The 26734-nt window shown below is 38.6% G+C and overlaps 1 protein-coding gene across 1 annotated transcript in view; it reads left to right on the forward strand.

Annotated features, from left to right (window-relative positions):
* LOC150104566 (S-adenosylmethionine synthase-like) overlaps positions 1-26734 on the forward strand; it is a 196569-nt gene that overhangs the window by 61909 nt on the left and 107926 nt on the right. Inside the window, exon 3 of the mRNA XM_090395782.1 lies at positions 22635-22757. Within this exon, the coding sequence (XP_090251908.1) occupies positions 22635-22757 (123 nt within the window). The remainder of the gene's footprint in view (positions 1-22634; positions 22758-26734) is intronic.

Consider the following 26734-nt stretch of genomic DNA (forward strand, 5'->3'; position numbering starts at 1 on the left):
TCACTTTAAAAGTTTCAAGCTGTTGCGTAAGCTGAATGAGAGGCTGGAATTTTTAATTTAAGTCATTGAACATAAGCTGCATTTTTATCATGAGGTATATTTTTTTGAGAATCGGGGCTTGGATACAGGTTAGGGATTTGTACTGGAGTGGGGAATGAAAGCTCTCAGTGAGGATTATTTTGCTTACTAGTTCAGTGCAGTTTTTAGGATCATGAGAGCGAAAACACTAATCTGACCATAGAAAAGCAGCATAAAAATTTTGGAGATCATCCCAATTGGCACAGTTATGGTGCTGTAGGGTACGAGGTTTAGATTGGCTGCGTTGGAGGACAAACTGTAGAGAAGGAGGCTTGAATAAGATTGTGGTCAGAGTTGTCAAGGGGAAAGTAGACATCCACAGTGTGTTTGGTGAGAGAATTGGTTAAGAAAAGGTTAAGAATGCTGATAAAATGTTGAGGATTGTCTGGTATTCTGGTTGGTAGATAGACTATTTGTGTTAGGTCATTACTGATGGCAAATGATTCAGCTTCCCCACATCCGTCAAGTTGGAGTAGGGGAGCCAGTTTCTGTTATGGACATTAAATTCCTAGGAGGATAATCTCACAAGTTCGGTAATTAGTTTGTAAAAAATCAGTTTTTAGTTAGTCAAAAAGGGCAGTAAGATTGTCAGAGTTAAGAAAGAGTGGTAAAGGCAACAAATGAAGGTTGTAAATTGAATTAAGGAAATCTTGAGCCAGAGCAGATTGAAAAGTGAAGATTCTAAGTTTGATAGCCTTTGACAGGAGATATCAGATTTCACAAAAGCACATGTTCTGCCCTTTTTGTGAAATGCATCATATAAGATGTAGCTGGGATAGTTGAGGTGGATTTGGTCGTGGAGGATACCAGCTGAGATGCTGTTAGTTAACAGAATCTCAGTTGGTATCCCGAAAGTGCAAAGTGCTCTCCGCATACTATTGATTCAGTCTCCCTCCAGGCACGATTTGGCATAGTAATGTCTGCAATTTTGATGTCTGTAAGTGGTGATGTATGTCATTAATGTTTGTATTAATGTCTTGAATGTTTGTGAAATGAATATGGAAATGTTTCTTATTGGAAAAAAAAAAATTGGTATCTTGGGTGGATTGGGGCATATGGCAAATGATTCAGCTTCCCTACAAGCTTGATCTGTCATGTTGGAGTAGGGGAGTCAGTTTGTGTTATGGACATTAAAGTCCTAGGAGGACAATCTCACAAGTTGGGTAATTAGTTTGTAAGAAATCAGTTTTTAGTTATAGTTGGTCAAAAAGGGCAGCAAGATTGTCAGAGTTAGGAGGGTGATTAAGGCAACTGGAACAAATAATAAAAATATTATTTGTTCCAATTTTCTTTGCTATATTAATCTTTTAAAATTTTTTGTTATTTTTTATGGGAGATTTTTTAAATCTGCATTTAAAACGTTAGTATCTTTATGATTGACTTTCATGTGGTTGATTCAGAAACCAAAGAGAAGGGAGCATGCAGCCAGGATGAGGGACTTGTGAACATAACTTGCACACAAGGAGTGCCTAGACTCCAGCCCAAGTGTGGCCTTGGACAGTGTTCTCCCCCCCCCCCCCCCATCCGCATACTATTGATTCAGTCTCCCTCCAGGCACAATTTGGCATGGTAAGCGGCAGCAGGATTATTCACCAGCTGATTGGGAAGCTTCCAGCAGATGTGTTACCATCAGGTTTGGGCCTGTGCACTATCTGGCGGCCAGCCTGCAGAAAGCTGTTTCACTGTATCCTCAAATGGAGCAGAAAATGGCTCCCTAATTGAAAATGATAATGGTGTAATGAGTTTGTCCAGCAAGGCCATCACCCAAACTGCACGTGTGATGAAAGGAGAGACAGAAACCAGGAGCCCTACTCTGAGGATGAGACATGGCAGAATCCACTTAACACTTCCAAAATGCAGAATGGTGGTGTTTCATCAGTCAATGAAAGATATCTACCATCTAGAGGTCTAGTTGGCATTTCTTCACAACTAGGGAAGATGCGCATTTAAGGTGGCAATATTTGCCCTGCCATAGCCCTGTTTGAGGGGAACAGGCCATTACCATGAGAAGGTGGGGATGACTTGACTGGGGGGGGGGAAGAGTCTTTATATTATGTAATTGCCAGCCTATAATGACTCGATTTTTCACATTTATATTTTTCTGTAATATAGTCAGTTCATTAGTCCAAAAATATTTTGAGTCTGCTCAATCTTTTTCAGTATTTACTTATGGCAGGTTTTTGCTTAGTCTGTGTTTGGAGTTTCTTATGGAAAAGATTCACAAATGAGGGTTCACAAATGTCTTATCTGAACTAATATCCTCTTTAGTGTTGGTTAGTATTATCAAATACTTTTTTTTTTGTTTCCCAATGACCATTTCTATCTTCTCTTCGAAGATCTTCAGCTAGGCCTTTACATTTGTTGCTTCTATAAGCTCTAATGAAAGAATGTAGACTATTTGTAGTACAAATAGTGAACTTGCCAAATACAGTCCATAGCTTACTTTCTGGTGCTCATGAAGTATTAAAAAAATTATTTTTTTGCTCTGTGGTTTTGAAAGTTACCAAGCCAGTCTAATATGTGTGAATATAGGTTTTTGCTAGTGGGCATAGGCATAGATACAGTAAGAAATGTTAATGAGGTGGAGAGTGAACAAGAGAAGTTTTGATCTAAATTATTAGAGTACTTGCTTTACATTTACAGGGAATCTTATTGCATTAGATCATATTGACTTTGGGGAATTTGGGTTATTCAGTGTATTATTTTTAGTATATCTTGTCAGTGTCCTTTGTGCTATATATCAATAATGTGGTGCTTGCAGTATGTTTGCTTCCCAGGAGTTAGAGATGTGGCAGGTGTGGCAATTTTCCAAAAAATTGTGGAAGATTGTGAAAGATGGATGCCAAGTGGAAGGGAGATAATATTAGGGAGTTGAGTAGATTTTGAGGGTGGTGATGAATGGATGAGTGAATGGTGTAGGTTGCTTGGAGAGACAGAGAGACTGAAAGAAGAAGAATGTGTGAGAAGAATTGAGTTCAGAAGTGGGAAAGAAGTGATTAGTTAGCTGATATGAAGCTGAACAAACGACAGAGTGAGAGAGTCATGGGAATGATAGGAAATAGAATAGGAGAACCGAGAGAGAGAGAGAGAATGATAAAAAAGATGACAGTGCAAGAGCTATGGATGGAGAAATGACAGGAAAGCAGGTAAGTGGGAATACAAGGAGGGAGAGTGATGGGGGAGGGGTTTGCAGGTGTGCAAGGAAAGAATGGAGCAATTAGAGGTTGGATGTATGGAGATTCAATGATTTGTGGAGTGCAAAATAAAATGACAGAAGAGTGCTTTTCCTAGAACAATGATAGATGATATGACTATAGCAATTTAGTGAGGTAAAAGGTTGCATGAGGTGATTGTTATGGTGCATACCTGAGACATAGTGTGAGTCAAATGGTAGAGATCTGAAGTTAATACTTCAGGTTGTATGGCAAAAAAGTGTGAGAGGGAGGATAGTGCATTATCCAGGTATGGTGATGCTGGATGACGCAACTGGCTTTGCTTTTATGCCATCCATAACGAATGCTATAATAGCAAGAATATGCTGAAAGATAAGCTTGAATTATGTCTTTTTTTTCTATGTTTAGCCCATACATGAAAGGTTGGTTGGTTGATTAACCTATAGTGGTTAGTACCATGTATGGGTAGTGATCAAAGCAATGGACAGTGAAATCAAAACATCCTTACTTCTTTGCATCAGTATTCTCCACATCATTCCCATAATCCACTGTGTTATCCTCACAACTTCAGCAAAATGTACATGAAATTTCAAGTCCCTATCCACTATCACTCCCAGATCTTTAATCTCCTCCATGTCCTCCAAAATATTCTCACCAATCCTATACTCTGCATCCCATCTTTTCTTCCCAAAATTTAAAACACTCACCCATTTAAACAGTCTATTTAGGTCCTCTTGCAAAGGTACAATATCTGTTCTACTTCTCATAATTCTCCTCAACTTTGCATCATCTGCAAACAACTGTATGTATCACCTTTTTAAGCCCTTTTCAATGTCATTTACATACAAATTAAACTACAGTGGCCCCAAAACAGACCCCTGGGGAATGCCACTAGTGACTTTCCTCTTCTGGGATATCACTCCCCCAAACACTACCTGCTGATACCTATCAGACAGCTAATCTCTAATTCAACGCTCTAATCTATTATCCAGCCCATCTGTTCCAATTTAACTAATAGTTTATCATGTAGTAATCTATCAAAGGCCTTTGCAAAATCTACTATATAAGTATTCCCCTTGTCCAGTCTGTTCATTACCTCTTGTTATAAGCAAGCAGACTGCTAAAACATGATCTTCCTTTAGCAAATTAATGCTGTTCATTAAAGAAAATTCTACTGCTGTCAACCCAGTTCTGAATCCTTGTCCTCACTAACTTCTCCAACACCTTGACCATAACTCCATCCAAGCAGATTGGCCTATAATTTGAACCCTTAGTCTTATGAAGCAGAACAATTTTGCCATCTTTCCACTCCTTTGAACCTGGGCTAATCCTCCATGTTAAAAATGTAAGTTAAAGCTGTTGTTAACATCCTGGAACATTCCCTAAGACATGCAGTGATATACCATCAAGTCCCATAGTCTTGTTGGAATCAAGTTTACTCAATTCCTCATATATTTTTCTACTTATTCACCATCATTGGTTCTTCCCACGTTCCCAGCGCTCTAAAGTTCTGCATTATGTTACAATCACAAGGATGGAATACTTTAATTGACTGCTCATGAAACACCTCTACTATATCCTTCTCAGTGTTCATCATTCTCCCATTATCACTGACCAGCATCATCCTCCCATAATCGTTCTTCCTTCTACTGGCTCCATATCGAAATAACTCCCTAGGATTTCTTTTAGTTTCATGTTACATGGTGACCAGCATTCATTTCAGTAGGACTATGGAGCTACAACCGTGTTAGGAATAATTACTTAAATTTCCCGATGTTTCGACCTTCATATCAAGGTCATCATGTGGAGTAAACACACACAAACACACATAATAATAATGTGGTACTTGCAGCATGTTTGCTTCCCAGCAGTTAGGGATGTGGCAGGTAAGAAATTGGGGAATGTATGTCTGCATAAATGGAGAAAATGGGAAGAGCTCAGCAACATGGATATTAATCACATACACAAAGACAAGCTATATTACATTTCAAATAGTATGCCAAAGTGACAATGATTTGGTCAACTGTTATTCTACTGGCTAAACTCCTAGAGGGGGGGGAAAAAAAAACTATATCAAAGCTATGTTCTGTATATATAGATAGTTTTAATACAGCAAAAATGATGGCCTAATTCATAATTTAACATTAGTTGTTATATTAGTTTGTTTCTTGGTGTGTCTGTGCAATTTTTGCGTGTTTTCTGTTATTTTAATTATTATTTTTTAAGAAAAGATAGCGTACACATGGCACTGATAAAGAAAAAAATGGCGGCTAGATCGGCATGTTTGTTTAAGAGTTGATGTAAACGAATTTATGCAATGTGCTGTCTGTGAGATGTATGCCTTGCGAAGAGCGGTGGGAGTCTGGTTAGAAGGTGATAGTGGAATTAATATGTGTAAAAAGTGTAAAGAGAATGAGGACTTCAAGCGTGTTTCGTGTGTCGAGAGCGATATCGTGAACGGTAGTCAGAATGTAGAAAATGGTGGTGTTCTAGAGAATTGCGTGGTAGTGCCAGATAGGTGTGAGAGCGTCGCCGAAAATGTAAATGAAGGTAGAAACACAGAAAGAATGGATGATTTGATCGATAATGAAAATGGTGAGATAAATGAGAGTAGCGAAATTGCCCGTTTGAATGGTGCCATACACAGCTAAAAGACAACTGGAGCGTATGGAAAAATGTGTGTTGAACGTAACGACAAATAACCGGCGGAAGTCTGTGACGGCAAATAATAGAATGTTCGCAGACATCAATAAAATGAAGGAGCGAGTGCTGTATGGGGATTCGCTATTAAGAGGCGTAATAATTGAGAGTTTAACGAAGTCGTACCAGCCGGGTGCGAACATAAAGGACGTCAGCGAATCTATTCGACTGCAAAAACAGAGGGTGAAAGAGATGATAATCGTGGCAGGAACGAATGATATGAAAGATGACAGAATGGAAATGATAGAGGATGTGAGGGAGTTGTTTGAGGTAGCAAAAGAGAAGAGTGAGAGAGTTAGAATGGTGAGTATCTTACCGCGGTATGACAGTGAAGTGTTTAGAAGGAGGGCCATAATTGCCAATGACTTTATGCGTGGGTTATGCATGGAGAGTGGTGTGGAATGAGTTCGATGGACGAAAGGACTTATATAAGATGGATGGATTGCATTTGAATGGAGTTGGTGTACGGAGACTTGAAAGAGTGTTGATGAATGATGTGGAAGTGGATGTACAGACTCAGGGAAACTAGATTTATTAAGAGGGGGGAGAGAATAGATATGCAGACTTTAGGGGGCAGTTAAGTGTAGGAATGAGTATATTATGCCCGAGCGAGTACGACGGACAACAAATCTGAATGGGAAAGCTAGTATAAGGCATCAAAGTAGGGATGGGACAAATGGGCTTCTGCGATTCATGTACGCTAATGCCAGGAGTATTAGGAACAAGAAGGAAGAGTTTTTGGCCATGGTTGGCACTTCCAGGCCACAGGTTGTCGGTATTAGTGAAACATGGCTGACAGAAGATGATAAAGCTAGTGGGATTGAATTCGATGGGTATAGCGTGTTCAGGAGTGACAGGGTGAATAAAAAGGGGGAGGAGTGTTATTGATGATAGCTGATGATCTTCAGCCAAGGAGTATAGAAGTTGAACTGCATGATGGGGAAAAAAGCACATTTGAGGCTGTTTGGTGTGAGATAGAATCCAGCAGAACAAAATATACAATTGGGTGCTGCTATAGACTGGGTGATGGAGTGGATGGTGGGGATAGTATGCATAAGCAAATAGAAGAAATGAGTGGAAGGAGGGTAATTATTATGGGTGATTTCAATTATGGTAACATTGACTGGAAAGAGGAGAGGGCACATGGGAGAAAGGAATTGGATTTTATGCGGTTATTAAGGGACAACTATCTACGGCAACATGTATTGGAAAATACCAGGGGGCAGAGAGTGCTGGACCTAGTAATTGCAACCGAGAATGTGGCTGTAATGAACATGACCATGTTGCCCCCAATTGGTGAGAGTGACCATAAGGTCATGACTTGGGAGGTGGCTAAAGGAGTCGAATTTACAATTAAGACAGGGTACATGTGGACTGAAACAAAAAAGACAAAAACTGGTGAGATCTTTCTGAGCAATAAATACAAAATGTTATATTCAGGCAATGACAATCAAGGAAAAGAAGGAGTAGCCATAGTATTCAACACAAAATACGAGGCTAATCTTCTTGAATGGCAGTCAGTCTCAAGTAGAGTAATGTGGGCAAATATGAGAATGGGGAACTGGACAATGAGACTTATTTGTGCCTATGGTCCCACAGAAGGTTCTACTAAGGTAGAAGTGGAGGAATTTTTTGAGGCTTTAGAAAAAGCAACTGATACAATGAAAAAGGAAAAGTTGGTCCTTGTTGGGGATCTAAATAGTAGAGTAGGAAATGATTGTGAGACATACAAAAATATTTTGGGAAAATTTGGAGAAAAGAGCAAAGCTAATAATAATGGCAAATATCTGTTGGATTTCTGCTCATGACATGGACTGGTTATTACTAACACCATGTTCCAACATAAAAATGTGCACAAATTCACATGGAGAGAAGAGGCTAGGAATAAGAAGTCTCATTGACTATGTTATTGTTGATAGTGATGTTTTCTCCCTGGTGCAGGACACCAGAGTGTACAGAGGATTTGAAATTGGAAGTGATCACTATTTAGTCTTGAGCAGGATAAAATTGAATTTCATATTGAAAAGAATAACATGTAAGAAAGTTTTAAAGCGAATAAAAGTTGAGCAGCTCTCAGATGTGAACTGTAGACTAAAATACAGAAATATTATTGAAAAGAAAATGAAAGAGTTTGAGAACAGGAATCAAACCGTGGAGATTCAGTGGCAAACTCTGAAGGAAACATTGATTGATTCTGCCAGAGAGGCATGTGGTGAGGTTGTGTGCAAGGATAAAAAAATCAGAACTCCCCTGTGGACACTGGAAGTTAAAGAGGCAGTGAAGGAAAAGAAGAAAGCGTATCAAAAGTTCCTGGCAAATAAGTCAGCTTTTACTCTTACAGAATACAGAGACAAATGTAAGAAAGCTAAACACTGTGTAAAACTAGCTAAACAAAAGTCATGGGAGGACTTTGGCAAGAATATAGAAAATAAATATCAAGAAGGCGGCAAAATATTCTGGAGGTTGTTGAAGAAGCTTAGGAATGGAGGAAAGAGTGCTGTAAAAGGAATTAGAGATGATAAAGGTGAAATGAAAACAGGAGAAAAAGATATCCTTGAAGTATGGAGTAATTACTTTGAAAAACTGCTAAATGAAACAAGCAGTGACGACAGCACAGTTATAAAAAAACACTGACCAGGCGTGCAGTCAGGAATACATATCCATACTTGAAGTAGAAAAAGCCATGTGGAAAGGCAGCAGGAGCAGATGATATTCGACCAGATATGCTGAAGTATGTTGAAAGTTTATTTTTTCACTTGGTTAGAGTATAATAAAATTAGTTTAATCCTTTATCCAAGTGTGAGCAAACAAAGTTTGCGCCTGAAGTATCTTCAGGACTAGGGTAAGGTGATACCACACCAGGGCAACTCGTTGCAAAGGTGGAGAGAGCTACCAACACTCCTATCTCAGTATTTCCCATAATGCAAAACACATCTCCTTGCGGATATGTCTAATGTTATGCATTAAGGGAAGGCCACTACCCAGACTAGTTTCGACCTTTATTGAGGTCTCTTCAGTGGGAGCCAGGCCCTAGTGGAAATACAAGGCAGAAGCATTCGCAGGTCATCTCTACCTATAGGAGTTGCCAAATGGTGTGCCACCCTTTTTTAATAAATTACTCTGGATTTAGAGAAGGTTGTTGAAAGTTTATTTTTTCACTTGGTTAGAGTATAATAAAATTAGTTTAATCCTTTATCCAAGTGTGAGCCTTGTATTTCCACTAGGGCCTGGCTCCCACTGAAGAGACCTCAATAAAGGTCGAAACTAGTCTGGGTAGTGGCCTTCCCTTAATGCATAACATTAGACATATCCGCAAGGAGATGTGTTTTGCATTATGGGAGATACTGAGATAGGAGTGTTGGTAGCTCTCTCCACCTTTGCAACGAGTTGCCCTGGTGTGGTATCACCTTACCCTAGTCCTGAAGATACTTCAGGCGCAAACTTTGTTTGCTCACACTTGGATAAAGGATTAAACTAATTTTATTATGCTGAAGTATGGTGGTATAAGAGTCTTACAGTGGCTGCACTGCATAGTTCAGAAAGTCTGGACAGAAGGACGAATTCCTGATGATTGGAGTAGAGCTCTCATAGTACCCATATATAAAAAGGGAAATAAAACTGAATGTGAGAATTACAGAGGTATTTCCCTACTGAGTGTTCCTGGCAAGTCTATGCAAGTATACTTGAGAAACGGTTGAGAAGAATTGTGGAAGAAAAGCTTGGTGAAGAACAAGCTGGATTCAGGCCAAATAGAGGCTGTCAGGATCAGATCTTCACTTTACGACAAATAGTCGAGAAAGCATGGGAATTTAACAAAGATCTGTATTTAAGTTTTGTCGATTTGGAAAAGGCATATGACAAGGTGCCAAGAGAGAAGCTATTCAATACGCTGCAGTTATATGGTGTCAATGGGGCATTATATCAAGCAATACTTAGTCTTTATTTGAGTTGTGAGTCAGCACTTAGAATTGAAGGAAGTACAGGAAGATGGTTTAATGTTAAATCTGGTGTCAGACAAGGATGTACATTATCCCCTGTGTTATTCATTATCTATATGGATCACATTACGAAGGAATGTGGTATTAAACCTGATATCAAAATTGGAGATGTTAATGTCAGCTCTTTGCTTTATGCAGAAGATGTTATACTTCTAAATAAATCCGCTACAAGTCTGCAAGATTCTCTGACTAAATTGAATAGCTGTTGTAATAGATATGGTATGAAGGTCAGCAATAAAAAGACAAAGACAATGAAAATAGGCAGAATCATTGAAAATGTCAACTGTGTTGTGAATGGAAAACCTGTGGAACAAGTAAAACATTTCAGCTACTTAGGCACAATTTTTACTGAGGATGGTAAACTAAATATAGAAATAGACAACAGAATCAGCAAGGCTGGTATCGTGGGAAGTCAATTGAATAAATTCATATGGAATATGAGAGAAATTAGTTGGAACACTAAATTAGCTGTATACAAGACTGTGTTCAAACCAATTTTAACTTATGGATCTGAGAGCTGGGTCAGAAGTAAACCACTTGACCAAAGACTAGAGACCGCAGATATGAGAGTCCTGAGAAAGATTAGAGGTGTGAACAGATGGCGTCAATGGCAGCGTCATATTAAAAATAAGGATATTAGGAAAGAACTTGACATTGTCAGCATCCAGGAATGCATTAGCAGAGCTAATCTTAGGTGGTATGGTCACTTAAACAGAATGGGCGAGGAAAGATTAGCAAAACAAGTGTTCTCTGCCAGGTTGGCAGGAAAACGACCCAGAGGAAGACCAAGATATAGGTGGATTGATACGGTACAAAGTGCCTTAGACGATAGAAATATAAGATCTGATAATGTTGGAGTCTTGACAAGTAACAGACTGATTTGGAGGAAAATTGTAGATAGGAAGTTAGTAATGATGTAATTTTTTCATGTAGTACTATCATATCCTGTACACCCCTTGAGGGTACTTGGCAGGAATTTGATGATGATGATGACATGTGGAATTACCGGGCTTGTAAGTATGACAAGCTTAGGTATGCTTGGCTCAATGCCATGGCATGTAAAACTGCAAGGGCTGGATGCTGATAGTGCATGGGAGGTGGTTAAGAACTGTTTGCAGGAGGCAATGGTTGACTGTATACCAAGAGTCCGAATAATAAATCAAGTAGGGGTTAAATGGATGAATAACACTATTAAGCTTGAGCTGCAAAAAAAGAAACAATTGTGGAGGGAATTTAAGGAGAAGGTTGACCATCAGGCATAGGAACAGTATAAAGCTTAGGCCAGGATGGTAACAAGGGTGGTAAGAAAAGCAAAAGCAGATTACGAAAGGAAATTGGCCATGCAGGCTAAAGAGAATCCCAAACAGTTTTTTCAGTATGTTGCAAGTAAAAGGAAAAATGCTCATGGTAGAATGATCTTAAAAAATGCTGAGGGTTTGGAGGTAACTGAATTAGTCGATATTGTGGAATTACTGAGTGAGCACTTTGCAAGAGTATATCATCCATGTGGTGACTTTGCAGGAATGGAAGAACCAACAGCTTATACTGGAATTGTGATGAATGAAGTAGAGGTAACTAGTCTATTACAGAACCTCGATATCAATACATCTGTGGGATTGGATGGAATACCATCTCGTGTCGTAAGTGAAGCGGCCAAGAATTGTCAGTGCCCTTGACCATTTTGTTTAATTTGAGCCTCAGGACTGGGTCAGTCCCAAGGGGGTGGAAAGAGGGGAAAATAGTTCCACTGCACAAAGGTGGTTCCAAGGCTGCTGTTGAAAATTACCGGCCAATCAGCATAACAGGAATCATTATCAAGGTCTTAGAGAAAATAGTCATGAGGAAAATACAAGATTGGATAGAAGTAGTCGAGATGGGGTCTTATCAATGCTCGATACAGAGGAACAATAACCTGCTTGTCTCTGCTTGTCAACGTATTCTTCAGCAGCCAAGTGATTTGATGAGCTGATTTGGCCACTTTTGCAATGTGTCCCCTAAATTACAATTCCTTATCCACCAGCACTCCTAAATCTCGTGCCTCATCAATTTTCTGGAGCATGGTTCCACCAATGCAGTAAACTGCCGCCAATCTTTTCACCCCAAAATGCATAACCTTACATTTTGCCACATTAAATTGACATCCATTCTCCTTAGCCCAGACCTCCAATCTATCCAAATCATCCTGCAAAATTTTGACATCATCTGCATTCACTATTGCCCTACCCAGCTTTGCATCATCCACAAACAAATGAACGGTTCCTCTCAGATCCTTTCCTATATCATTTATGAACAAATTAAACAGCAGTGGTCCAAGACCAAATCCTTGTGGCACACCACTAGTCACAGGCCATCTTGTGGACTCTACTCCTGAGTAAACCACTCTCTGATATCTCTCCGTCAACCACCCTCCTGTCCATCTCACCAACCCTATGTCCATTCCCATATGCTGCAATTTACTGTTTAGAATTCCATGTGGTATCCTGTTAAAGGCCTTAGCAACGTCCAGTAGAATCACTGTAAACCCATTACCCTTATCCAGTTCAGCCGTCACTGTGTTATAATACGTGAGCAAGTTACTGAGGCATGACCTACCCTTCACAAAACCATGCTGTTCCCGATACAGTATCCCATTTTCTTCTATCCAATCTTGTATTTTCCTCTTGACTATTTTCTCTAAGACCTTGATAATGATTCCTGTTATGCTGATTGGCCGGTAATTTTTAACAGCAGCCTTGGAACCACCTTTGTGCAGTGGAACTATTTTCCCCTCTTTCCACCCCCTTGGGACTGATCCAGTCCTGAGGTTCAAATTAAACAAAATGGTGAAGGGCACTGACAATTCTTTGGCCGCTTCACTTACGACACGAGCTGGTATTCCATCCAATCCCACAGATGTATTGACATTGAGGTTCTGTAATAGACTAGTTACCTCTACTTCATTCATCACAATTCCAGTATAAGCTGTTGGTTCTTCCATTCCTGCAAAGTCACCACCTGGATGATATACTCTTGCAAAGTGTTCGCTCAGTAATTCCACAATATCGACTGATTTGGTTACCTCCCTACCCTCAGCATTTTTTAAGATCATTCTACCATGAGCATTTTTCCTTTTACTTGCAACATATTGAAAAAACTGTTTGGGATTCTCTTTAGCCTGCGTGGCCAATTTCCTTTCGTAATCTGCTTTTGCTTTTCTTACCACCCTTGTTACCATCCTGGCCTGAGCTTTATACTGTTCCTGTGCCTGATGGTCAACCTTCTCCTTAAATTCCCTCCACAATTGTTTCTTTTTTTGCAGCTCAAGCTTAATAGTGTTATTCATCCATTTAACTCCTACTTGATTTATTATTCGGACTCTTGGTATACAGTCAACCATTGCCTCCTGCAAACAGTTCTTTACCACCTCCCATGCACTATCAATATCCAGCCCTTGCAGTTTTACATGCCATGGCATTGAGCCAAGCACACACCTAAGCTTGTCATACTTACTAGCCTGGTAATTCCACATGTACCCTGTCTTAATTGTAAATTCGACTCCTTTAGCCACCTCCCAAGTCATGACCTTATGGTCACTCTCACCAGTTGGGGGCAACATGGTCATGTTCGTTACAGCCACATTCTCAGTTGCAATTACTAGATCCAGCACTCTCTGTCCCCTGGTATTTTCCAATACATGTTGCCGTAGATAGTTGTCCCTTAATAACCACATAAAATCCAATTCCTTCCTCCCATGTGCCCTCTCCTCTTTCCAATCAATGTTACCATAATTGAAATCACCCATAATAATTACCCTCCTTCCACTCATTTCTTCTATTTGCTTATGCATACTATCCCCACCATCCACTCCATCACCCAGTCTATAGCAGCACCCAATTGTATATTTTGTTCTGCTAGATTCTATCTCACACCAAACAGCCTCAAATGTGCTTTTTTCCCCATCCTGCAGTTCAACTTCTATACTGCTTGGCTGAAGATCATCAGCTATCATCAATAACACACCTCCCCCCTTTTTATTCATCCTGTCACTCCTGAACACGCTATACCCATCGCATTCAATCCCACTAGCTTTATCATCTTCTGTCAGCCATGTTTCACTAATACCGACAACCTGTGGCCTGGAAGTGCCAACCATGGCCAAAAACTCTTCCTTCTTGTTCCTAATACTCCTGGCATTAGTGTACATGAATCGCAGAAGCCCATTTGTCCCGTCCCTACTTTGATGCCTTATACTAACAATTCCATTCTGATTTGTTGTACGTCGTAACTCGCTCGGGCATAATATACTCATTCATACACTTAACTGCCCCCCTAAAGTCTGCATATATATTCCCTCTCCCTCTTAATAAATCTAGTTTCCCTGAGTCTGTACATCCACTTCCACATCATTCATCAACACTCTTTCAAGTCTCTGTACACCAACTCCATTCAAATGTAACCCATCCATCTTATATAAGTCCTTTCGCCCATCGAACTCATTCCACACATCCACAAATTCCACACCACTCTCCATGCATAACCCACGCATAAAGTCATTGGCAATTATGGCCCTCCTTCTAAACACTTCGCTGTCATACCGTGGTAAGATATTCACCGTCCTAACTCTCTCACTCTTCTCTCTTGCTACCTCAAACAACTCCCTCACATCCTCTATCATTTCCATTTTGTCATCTTTCATATCATTCGTTCCTGCCACGATTATCATCTCTTTCACCCTCTGTTTTTGCAGTCGAATAGATTCGCTGACGTCCTTTATGTTCGCACCCGGCTGGTACAACTTGCGTGTGGGTGGAATATGTGCCATCCATATTCTTGGGGTTTTTAGACCACCATTTTTATTAAAATTAGGGTGATTGATAAGTATTTCACAGACCTCTTTAAATTTACTCATACCACATTTTGGTGTGATGTAAACAAGGCGTCTCTTTCCAGTCAGTCCTATGTAGAGTATTCAGGTCATGATCAGAAAGGCCAGATTTACCAGAGTTATTAAATTTAATGTGCTTTTATGTTTCTTTTCTTTCTTTCTGTTTTTTTTTTTTTATAGGAATTGCGCATCCTATATAGGACAAATTACAGGTGCAATGAATAAAGTATAATACTCTGGGGTGGGCCAGTGGTGGAAGTAGATCGTTGGATTAGTTGAATAAGTTCTTTAATTTTGCAAGAGGTTTAAAGGTGGCATTAAGGTTGTATTTCTGTAGTATTCTGTTTATTTTATCTGATATCCCTTTAATATATGGAATGGCTACAGTTATCTGTAATCTAGTTTATTTTTGTTTTTATGTGAAGTCTTGTGAAGAATTTTGTTGATAGTATTTTTGATGAAGCCATTTTTCAGAAGGTATTGCCGATAACTTTTAATTCATGTTTAAGTGCTTGTTCACTGAAGAAAATCTACAAAGCCCTGTTTTTTAGTGTGTTAATTAATTACACCTAGTTTTTGTGTTGGGTGGTGGTAAGAGTTTGTATATGTATTGGCCGGTATGTATGCTTATGGTAAACAATGAAGCAAAGACTGCCAGAAGGAAGATGTAACAAGTGCATCTAGAAATGAAAGTATGTTATTTCAATTTCATTTGTGAATTGCATGCATTTGTGTTTGTTTAGGTGACCGAGGAAAGTGTCTAATGTCTGGCAGCGATGGAGCCAGATAACAAAACCATTGTCAACATATCTAAGTCAGACTTTGGGTTTTAAAGTAAAGTAATCTGGAGCTAGCTGCTCAAGACCTTCCATATAAAATTTAGCAATTGGAAGGGATAATGGTGAGCCCATGGCTGTGCCTTTTTTGCAGGTAAAATGTATTTTGCCACACAAAACAGCCAGAACATAGCACATGGGCAAAGAGCACTGTGATATTGGGTGGTATTTGTCCTGTAAAAGAAGAATTGTCATTGATTGGGACATTTGTGAAAAGGGCAGAGACATCAAAACTAACTAATAACAGTTTTTTTCTAGTGTAATACATTTAATGTTGTTTACAAGTTTATAACACTCAAAAAGAATTAAATTAGAATTTAATACTTCCTATATTTCGTCCTAGTCACTAGGACATCTACGGGGATTACAAAAACAATTAATATAACATGCACACAAATATCATACAATACTAAGCCCAGCCACGTGGGTTACACTAAAGTCCTATCTAGGTGGAGCACCTTTAGTGTCACCCATGTGGTTGGGCTTGGTATTGTATGATATTTGTATGCATGTTACATTAATTGTTTTTGTAATCCCCGTAGATGTCCTAGTGACTAATATAGGAAGTATTAAATTCTAATTTAATTCTTTTTTTTGAGTGGTGTTAAAAATCCATTAAGTCTCCAACATGATGTCCTCACAGCACTTAAGCCTCTACACATGAGTTGTTTACAAGTGCTGTGTGTTTTTAATATAGGATGGGGAATGACTTACCAACTCCTTGAGTATTGACGCTAGTTTCTCAGTTAGATGATAATTGGGGCTGTCGATACCTTCAACTATCAGCTGAAGCAGTACATTCTGAATCTTGGGAAAACCATAAATTCTCAGGGAATGAGCATAGTGTGGAAGTAGTTTTTTATCTGTATCTGTGGGCCAAGATGTGACTGATTTAAGTAATTATTCTGTTTTCTTTTTAATCCAATTAGTTAGGTTACAGTTCACTAGTTGATAGGTGCTGTTTGTTGTCTGAGACTAACTGATTCATTTTTGATAAGTTGTTAAGTTTAAAATAATCCTGGTACTGCCTTTATCAGCTCTAGTGATTACAATACCCCAGCTTACTTGTAAAAATTTCACAGCTGCCAATTTGGATTTGATTAGGTTGCTAGTTATTGCTTTTGTATTATATAAAGTGTTCTAGGTTGAATGTTGTCTGTATCTAGTCAGCTCAGACCACAGTTGGCCACATTAAACTGGCACCCATTTATCTTTGCCCATACTGCTAGTCTAAGTCTTCCTTCAGGATCTGTGCATCACCTTCATTTATCATTGCTCTTCCCAGTTTAACATCATCAGCAAACAACTGAATATTTCCTGTCAAATCATTTCTTATGTCATTGATATACAAATTAAACAACAGAGGACCAAGTGCTAAGCTCTGTGGTACACCACTGGTCACTTGCTTTCTCCTGGGCTCTATTCCTCCATAGGCTACTCTTTGATATCAGTCCATCAGCCCACCAGATTCATATCTGTCCTCATTTGCTCCAATTTATGCAATAGAGTTCTGTGTGGAATCTTGTCAAATACTTCTGCAATATCATTTTGCAATTTTGCAAACATTTGCAAAATTTGCAAAGTCTAGCAATATCACTGAGTAGCCCTTTCCCTTAAACAGTTCCATTGATACTGATTATAAAAGTAAGCAAATTACTAAGACAAGATCTATCCTTCACAAAACCATATTGTCCCTTATAGAATATCATATGCCTATCCACCCAGTCCTGGATTCTTTCTTTCAGTACCTTATCCATTCCTGAGATGTTGATTGACATATAATTTGCTACTTCTGTCTTGGAGCCTCCTTTATGCAATGGTACTATTTTGCCCTCTCCACCTGATTGGCATTTTCTCACTACTGAGGCCTTAAATTAAACAGTTTAATCAGAGGAGCTGATAATTCCCTTGCACAAGATGTGCAAGGGAATTATCAAAAAACAGACAATTCTAACGGAGCTGATCTGTTTCCAATTTTCCTTAAACCATTTTGGAATTCTGATTGCACAGCAATAAAGGAAGCTCAGAACAAGGCCTGGAGTATCTTCCACAGATACCTCACAACAATAGACCCAGTGGTGAGCTATAAGGGGCTCGTGCGAGCCCTTTGTTAATTTATTCTCAAATTTGCAATCTCCTTGTTCTTCTTGTTTACTTTTTTATTTTTTCAAAAAAAAAACCAAACAAACAATTTTTTGAAATATATTAAGCGACAAACTCATATGGTAACCTAACAAAAATTAGTCTATTTGGCAGTGTATAGATTATTTGGAATTATTGTTTCAACTCCTCTATAACTAATGCATCCAAGTTTGAAAATAAAATAAGCACATGTGCTATCTTTATCCTTCTCCCATCTGGTAGGCAATCGTATGGTAAAACCATTGTTATCACTTGAAATATAAAAACAAAAGAGAAATAAAACGTATTTCAATATTTTTGTGTTTAGATAATAATTATTTATTATTTATGGATTAATTGTCATAAAAACTTCTATCTCAAACAAAACAAATTTATTTTGTTTATAAAAAATGCAGACTATTGCATATGTGCAATTATAAAAGATTTTATTCTTATTATATTTTGATAGTTAAAAAATGTTTTTCTTATGTAAGATAAATTAACACAGATGATTGTGTGCAAATATTTCATGTTTAAATCATGAAATATTTGTTTAAAAATGATAACCTTTACAGGTTGATTGTTCCTTCATACTTTTTGATTGGCATTTGTACACAAGTTGTACTAATAAAAGTTTTTGTGTGAAATACAGCGTTTTTTTTTTTTTTGCTTGGCGATGCAAGCCCTTTGTTAATATTTTCCATAGCTCACCACTGAATAGACCTGATTGCTTTCAAACATGCTTGTGCCTAAGAGCAAGATATCCATCATCAGAGCCAAAAGGAATCCTGGGTCCTATATGCATCCTCTATAATCAGATCTTTCTATTATTATTATTATTATTATTATTATTATTCAGGCCTCCAAGGAGTCAAAAGACTCATCAAGGGAGGTCCTTCCTAAGACAACATAAAGTCTGTCAAGACTCATCAAGGGGAGGTCCCCCCCCCCCTGAGAAACACAAAGTCTATCATACCACTCTTTAAACTCGCTGACCGTTTTCGCTCCCACCACTCCATCAGGCAATGCATTCCACGGCTCAACCGCCCTCCACACAAAGAAACCACTGCTTACCCCTCTTGCTCACAGTTTCCTTTCGTAACTTCCAGGGATGACCTCTTGTCATCACTCCTTCCTGCTGTTCAACCAAGCGAAAGAGCTCCTCAGTGTCAACCCTGTAACCACCTCTCAACAGTTTAAAAGTCTCAATCATATCACCTCTTCTTCTATCCACCAAACTCTGCAGTCCACATTCTCTCAGCCGATCCTCATAACTATCCTTGTACAGTCCTGAGACCATCTTTGTCATCCATCTTTGTATCCTTTCCACAGTTAATTTATCTCCTTCAAATCCTGGGGACCAAATCTGAGAACAATAGTCCAAGTGTGGTCTGATCAGAGACTTATACAACGGAATGATAACCCTCTTATCTCTGCAAGTCAGTGTCCTTCTCATAATAGCAGCAATCCTCTGTGTTACCTTCACCACCTTTGCAATATGTCCCCTAAACTTCAGGTTTCTATCAATCATCAACACCAGATCTCTTGTCTCCCCTACTTCCTCCAGTATAACTCCTCCCATAGAGTATGCAGCATCCTATCGATGTTTCCCAAACCTCAAGACCTTCCATTTTGCTGCATTAAACTGACACCCCCATTCATTTACCCATCTATCTAGCTTATTTAAATCCTCTTGCAGGGCTACCACATCTGCACTATTACTGATAATCCTTCCCAGCTTCGCATCATCCGCAAACAACTGAATATCCCCCTGCAATCCACTGGCTATGTCATTGATATAAAGGTTAAACAATATAGGTCGTAGTACTGAGCCCTGTAAGACCCCACTTATAACCCTCTGCCTCCTGGAAACTGCTCCACCATACACAACTCTCTGATACCTATTAGACAGCCAATTCTGAATCCAGTTGACCAATCTGACATCCAGACCCATGTGCTGCAACTTAACTATCAGCTTATCATGTAGCACCCTGTCAAATGCCTTCGCCAAGTCTAAGGAAACTGCAGTATATGCCTTTCCCCTCATCTAATGTTCTTGTAACTTTATTATAAAAGGCTAGCATATTGCTAAAACAAGAGCGTCCTTTCACAAATCCATGTTGATTCTCACAGATAACATTACCCTCATCTGCCCAATGCTGTATACGGTCCCTCACTACTTTCTCCAAGATCTTAACAACTACTGATGACACACAGACTGGCCTATAATTAAACACTTCCAGTCTGTTACCACCCTTATGCAATGGCACTATCTTACCTTCCTTCCATTCCCTGGGCACCTTTGCCAAAGCCAGACTTTCATTGAAAAGCCATGTTAAAGGCACTGTCAATTCCCTAGCACATTCTCTCAAAACTCGTGGTGAAATACCATCCAGTCCCACAGCTTTACTGACATCCAGAGTACTCAGTATCTGAAACACACTCTCCTCCTGTACCTCCAGACCTCGAACCAGTCCTATCCCTCTAGCATTAAAACTGACTCCTCTAGGATGAAATACTCCAATAAAGTGTTCATTGAACAATTCCACTATGTCCTCTGCATCAGTCACTCTATTCCCATTTTTATCCCACAATATCATTCTTCCACAGTCATTTCTCCTCCTACTGGCCACATAGCTAAAAAAAATTCCCTAGGATTTTCTCTGGATCTTAGGGCCAATCTCCTCTCATATTCCAATTTCGCTTTCCTTACCGCACTAGTCACTCTTCTGGCCTGTGTCTTATATTCCTCATGCATCTCTTCACCTATCTCCTTATATCTCTTCCATAGCCTCTTTTTCGCATGCAATTCCTGTTTAATATTGTCTGTCATCCACTTTACTCCAAATTGCGTCCTCTTCTTCACTCGTGGTATACAACTTACCATTGCTGATAACAAATATTCTTTCACAATTTCCCACCCACTAGTGATATCCCGGCCTTCCAATTCCTCTCTCCATGAAACTTCCCGAAGTTGATGTCTAAGACTATTATAATCACCTGCCTTATAATTCCACATAAGTTCCTGTCTCTGTGATACTCCTGCATGTCTATTCATTTTCCAAGTCAACACCATATGGTCACTCTCTCCAACTGGTGGGAGAGACGTCAACTCAGTTATTATCAACTCTTCTGATGCTATAACCAAATCCAAAACTTTTGAACCTCTTGTTTCCTTTGTTACATGTTGCCTAAGACTTTTGTCCCTCAAGAATTCTAGAAATTCCATTCCCCTATTGCTACATGCATCTTCCTCTCTCCAATTTATACTACTGAAGTTAAAATCTCCCATAACAATCATTCTTCTTGCACTTGCCAAACTTAGCTGTCTAAACATCTCCTGGTTCCCATCCTCTGTGCTCCTGGGTCTGTAGCAACACCCCACTAAATATCCTGTCTTGCCTACCTCTACCTCACACCGTACGCTCTCAAAATCATTTGTCTCACTTCCTTCCAAATTTTCCACTCTTAGAGGACATAGGTCATCACTTATCATAAGCAGTACCTCACCACCACGCTTTCCCCTGCTATCCTGATGAAAAATGCTATATCCAGCGACTTCTATTCCTGTTGTTATATCCCTTCTGTCAACCACGTCTCAATAATCCCAATAATTTTTGGCCAAGCTGATGCTATCTGCGCCACCAATTCCTCTCCCTTATTCCGGTTACTCCTGGCATTAGTATAAAGCATATAAATGCTATTGTTTCTATACCCAGCATTATCCCTTCTAGACTCCACTGGGCTCAGTGTTACCTGACATTGTCTCCCTTCTCCCAAGTATCCATTCCCACAAGAGGCCACCCCTGCTATCATCCTCCCTGGGACACACTGTCTCGTTCAGAACAGCAATCTCTCCAGATGCCTACGTCCTTCCTCATTCAAATGTAAACGGTCTCTCACATACAATTCCTCTCTTTCCTCAAATGCACTCCAAGCATCCACATATACCAGTCCTCTCTTGTCACACATTCTCGCTATTATGTCATTCAATATCACCGCTCTTCTGCTCAGCTCATCATTATCATACCCAGGCAACACACACACTATTTTTCCTCTCTCTGTCTTCTTCCGTACAGTCTCAAGCAAAAATCTCATATCTCTTGCTGCCTGACTTACATTACCACTCAAGTCATTCATTCCTACCATCACAATCATCTCATCCACCCTTTCACCTCTCTTAATTGCCATAGCCACCCTTTCTATTGTTCCTCCTGGCAAACACTCCTCACGCATCCTATCTTGAACACCACGGATCATTGAGTTGCCATACATTATACCTCTTACCATTCCCTCACTCCTATTGTTTCCATTCTCTCCTCTTCTTTCATTCCCATACCTCTCTCTTCTACTGTTTCCATTCTCTTCTAGCACTCCCATACATCTCTCATTCCCTCTCTCCTACTGTTTCCATTTTCTCCACTTCTAGCACTTCCATATCCCTCTCTCATTCTGTCTCTCCTACTACTGTTTCCATCCTCTTGTCTTCTAGCATTCCCATACCTCTCTCTCATTCCATCTCTCCTACCATTTCCATTCTCTCCTTTTCTAAATTCACTGATGCTGATTTCAGCACCAGTGAATATGCTCTTCAAAATTGCCAGTGGTACATATACTGAACTCTTCCACTTGTTTTTCATATTTCCAAGCATGCCACATTAGACAAAAAGTACCATGATAAATATTTATTGTAATTATTATTGTACCTTTTCAGAAATGCCATGCATTTTGATAAGCTGAGCCAAAATTATTATTAAATAATTTTATATATACACATTACAAGTTTGTAATAACGAATCTCCAGTATAGCTTACTATAGCTTAACAGGTGTCTTGTTATGCTAAGCTAATGTCATATGTTGCAGAGACTGTAACTAAGACTGGTATGGTCTTAGTATGTGGTGAAATTACATCAAAAGCTGTTGTTGATTATCAGAAGGTGATTCGTAACACTATTAAGCACATTGGATATGACGATTCATCAAAAGGTAAGACATCCCTTTTTTTTTTTGTAGAATTTAATGTGAAAGTAAAGTAATTATCATGTTTGTTTTCTATAATAAGCAATATGTAAATATTGCATATTAGCCCCCTTCCCCCCCCCAGTAAATTTTATTAAACTAAGTCTTTCATAAAACATATAGCATGACAAGTATTCCGCATTATCAGTAAAATTGGAAAATGCTGCTGTTTGATGACTTCACTAATGGATAGTTTCTTACATAGTAATGACATGTGCTTACTGATTCTAAACCTGCAAAGGCTGAATATGCTTGACATAAATTTTATCTATAGTTAGGTAATAGTAAGTATTAGGACTATTAATGGGCTGGTGATGCACAATGTATATAGCCTCTTCTATGTATGACCCTTGCCTTCATATGTTTGGCCTGTTTTTACAAATTGTGCTCTGGCAAGACAAATATTCCTGCCTTATACGTTCTCTAGTTAGGAAAAGCCCAACTAGAAATCAACTGGAAGATTGCTCATCATCCAGTGAAGAATGCTAGAAGGAGGCATGAGTGGTTGTTGCTATGTTTCCTCACTGGAATAAGGTCTCTAAATTCTTCCCCTCCTGTCTTCTACAAGCAGTGCAGGTGAGCATGCTCTCCACACCATATTTATCAAACCGGGAAGCTGGCATTTTCATATGAGGTTATAGTTGTAAACAGTGCTCATAGGTGGGTTCACTTGGAGACTTCCCAATCACCTGGTGAATAATACTACTGCTGTTGCTTACCCCCAGCTTGTATCTAGAGGGATTCAGAGTATAGCAACTTGTAGTGTGGGCTGTTGAGGCTGCATGCAGATTACAGTCTGAGCATTCTCTGTGTTCATTCCTGTTGCATGCCTCTACTCTAGAATTTTCCCAACATTCTTAATGAAAGATAGCATATATCTGTTTAAACTTTAGTATACCTGTTTAAAAAAAATTCTACAAAACACAACAAAAAGGTTTTTAGGCTTAATACCAACATCAATATGCACCACATCTTACAGACATGCTAATTTGACCTGCTATTTGTGTTTTAAGGCTGGGAAAAACTCATTATAGAAGTTAAATTGAGTGAAACGATTAAAAATGGTATTTAATGCTTCCAACATTTCACTTCAGTTACAGAGCCATCATCAGGGAGTACAAAATGAGACTTGTCACACACAGCACAAAACTAACTGAACAAACACTTGGACGAAAGACTAAGCCCTAACTAGGTGGGGCACCCTCTATGGACACCTGTCAGCAGCCTTTTTTTTTTATTTAGCCTTTCTTCTTCTAGTTCCCAATTTAATTGATCTTTGGCATGGGAAAGTAGGGTTTTACTCTCCTGGAAACTGGGGTTTAAATACCTGTATCTCAAAAAAAATTGACATTAAAATTGAGCTGTTATATTATTTTGAGTTTGGCTCTTTAGAGCCACAATATGATGTCACTTGCCCTCTCTCTCTCTCTCTCTCTCTCTCTCTCTCTCTCTCTCTCTCTCTCTCTCTCTCTCTCTCTCTCTCACACACACACACACACACACACAATCCTTGATTCATTTGATAGCTTGGGTTCTCTATCAGTAAAAGATAGAGACAGGCTGACACCTGTCTTCAAAAAGTTAGTTAGGGCTAAAGATCCTTTTGTTAAGTAATAAATTAAAATTAGTTCCTTTTATTCTCCAAAAGGGAATCAAAAGTGTTGGAGGATTTATTTTATACATGCACAGGCAATCTCAAGCTAATGAATTGCATTCCTGAAGATTATCCTCAAGTTTAAACTTTCACATAAGTCAGAATGGCCTCTCAAAGCTGATCATAACCATTAGAAATTTAGTATATAAGTACCCGTATAACATGTATACATTTGTAAGTGGATGTTTCTGTGGTTTAGAAGTTCATAAAGCATATTCTGGTAATCGGACCACATTTTTTTTTTAATTTAATTTTATTTTTTATTAAGCTAAAAGCACAACAAAGAAATAAAACCCAACAAGTTTTGTAAGTCGTTTGACTTACTTCTTCAGGGGTAAAAGTAACTGAAAGTTAAAATAACAAAAAAGAGAAATTAATAGTTCATACTATACAGTTGTAGCTGTCTTGACTGTTTATAAAATTAAAAAATCAGAATGCATATTCAAAGCAGTGCTAAATTTAAACAATGATAGATGATGCTACATTCTGTTGTTCACGATCATAATGTCCGAGGTCTGACTGAGGTATATTTTTTATTAAAGTTGATCAAACTTGGTGTAGAATTAAGCCTTGGTTTTTATTGCATTGTGTTGGAATTCTAAGCATGTTTGCAGCTTCTTTTGCAGCCAGGAACAACAGATGAACTCATTGCTTTCAAAAATTGCCTGAATAATGTACATAAGAATATAAAATTTACTTTGGAACAAGAAGAACTTAGAAAACTTCCTTTTCTTGACATCCTATTAGAAGTCAATGAAAAAGATAATAAACTTTCTTTCTCAGTATATAGAAAACACACCAACACAGGAAGATTTCTTAATGCAGCCTCACACCACCACCACCCTTCGCAAAAAATAGGTCTAATAAAAACCATGAGGGATAGAGCTTATAATATTTCCAGCACAGAAAAACAGAGAAATGAAGAATTGGAATATTTAACACAGATCCTCAAAAAAAAAATCGTTATGAACCCAAGACTATCAAAAAAATCATCTACACACCTCCTACACATCCCACAGAAACAAGATTTCAAAAACGCCATCACGCTTCCATATATCAAGAATGTTACAGCCAAGATGGCTAAATTACTAAACAAACATAACATCAAAGTAGCCTTTCTGCCGCTAGAAAAAATTTCAAGATTTCTATATTCTCCGAAACCTCCACATCATCCTTTAAAAAAATCAGGTGTTTATAAAATTTATTGTTCTTGCGGCATCTGCTACGTAGGGCAGACAGGAAGATCTGGGGAAATACACATGAACGAACACCAAAAGGATGTGCAAAACAGAAGAGAACACAAATCAGGTCTAGCTTGCCATACCACTTCCACTGGTCACAATGTACTTTGGCAGAAAACAAACATGTCTCATATAGGAAAAAACTGTTACATAAGGAAATTTAAAGAAGCTGCAAACATGCTTGGAATTCCAACACAATGCAATAAAAACCAAGGCTTAATGCTACACCAAGTTTGGTCAGCTTTGATAAAAAATATACCTCAGTCAGACCTCGGAAATTATGATCGTGAACCACAGAACGTAGCATCATCTATCATTGTTTAAACTTAGCACTGCTTTGAATCTGCATTCTGATTTTTTAATTTTATAAACAGTCAGACGGCTACAACTGTATAGTATGAACTATTAATTTCTCTTTTTTGTTGTTTTAACTTTCAGTTACTTTTACCCCTGAAGATGTAAGTCAAACGGCTTACGAAACTTGTAGGGTTTTATTTCTTTATTGTGCTTTTAGCTTAATAATAAAAAAAAAAATTAAAAAATTGTGGTCCAATTACCAGAATATGCCTTATGTATACATTTATTCTATTTACACATTTTCTGTATATAATTTGTTGTCAATATAATATACTTTGTGACTCAGTGTTAAAATTTTCTGCTGTTAGCTCTGTTCTAAAGTTTAAAATACTATGGTGATATATCATTTTATTACTTGTATATGGAAAATATGATTTCTGCACTGATTTTATCTTGGTATCTTCATTGGTTGCTAGACCCATCACAATACTAAAGCTTCAATGAAGATCAAAACCAGTTGTGACATTTTATTATTATGATAATGATTCCAGCTTCCATGGAGTCAAAAGACTTATCATGGGAGACCCACGATAAAAAGAAAACACAGTCTATCATACCAGTCTTTGAACCCATTGTTTACCTGACAGGTGGTGAGAGTGCAATGTATTCCACAGTTCAACCACCCTCCATGCAAAGAAACTACTTTTCACTCTCTTGCTCACAGCTTCCTTTCATAACTTCCAGAGATGGCC

This window comes from Typopeltis vanoorti, chromosome 7 (assembly GCF_054136105.1).
Source record: "Typopeltis vanoorti isolate ZY-2024b chromosome 7, IOZ_Tvanoo_1.0, whole genome shotgun sequence".
Taxonomy (NCBI): domain Eukaryota; kingdom Metazoa; phylum Arthropoda; class Arachnida; order Uropygi; family Thelyphonidae; genus Typopeltis; species Typopeltis vanoorti.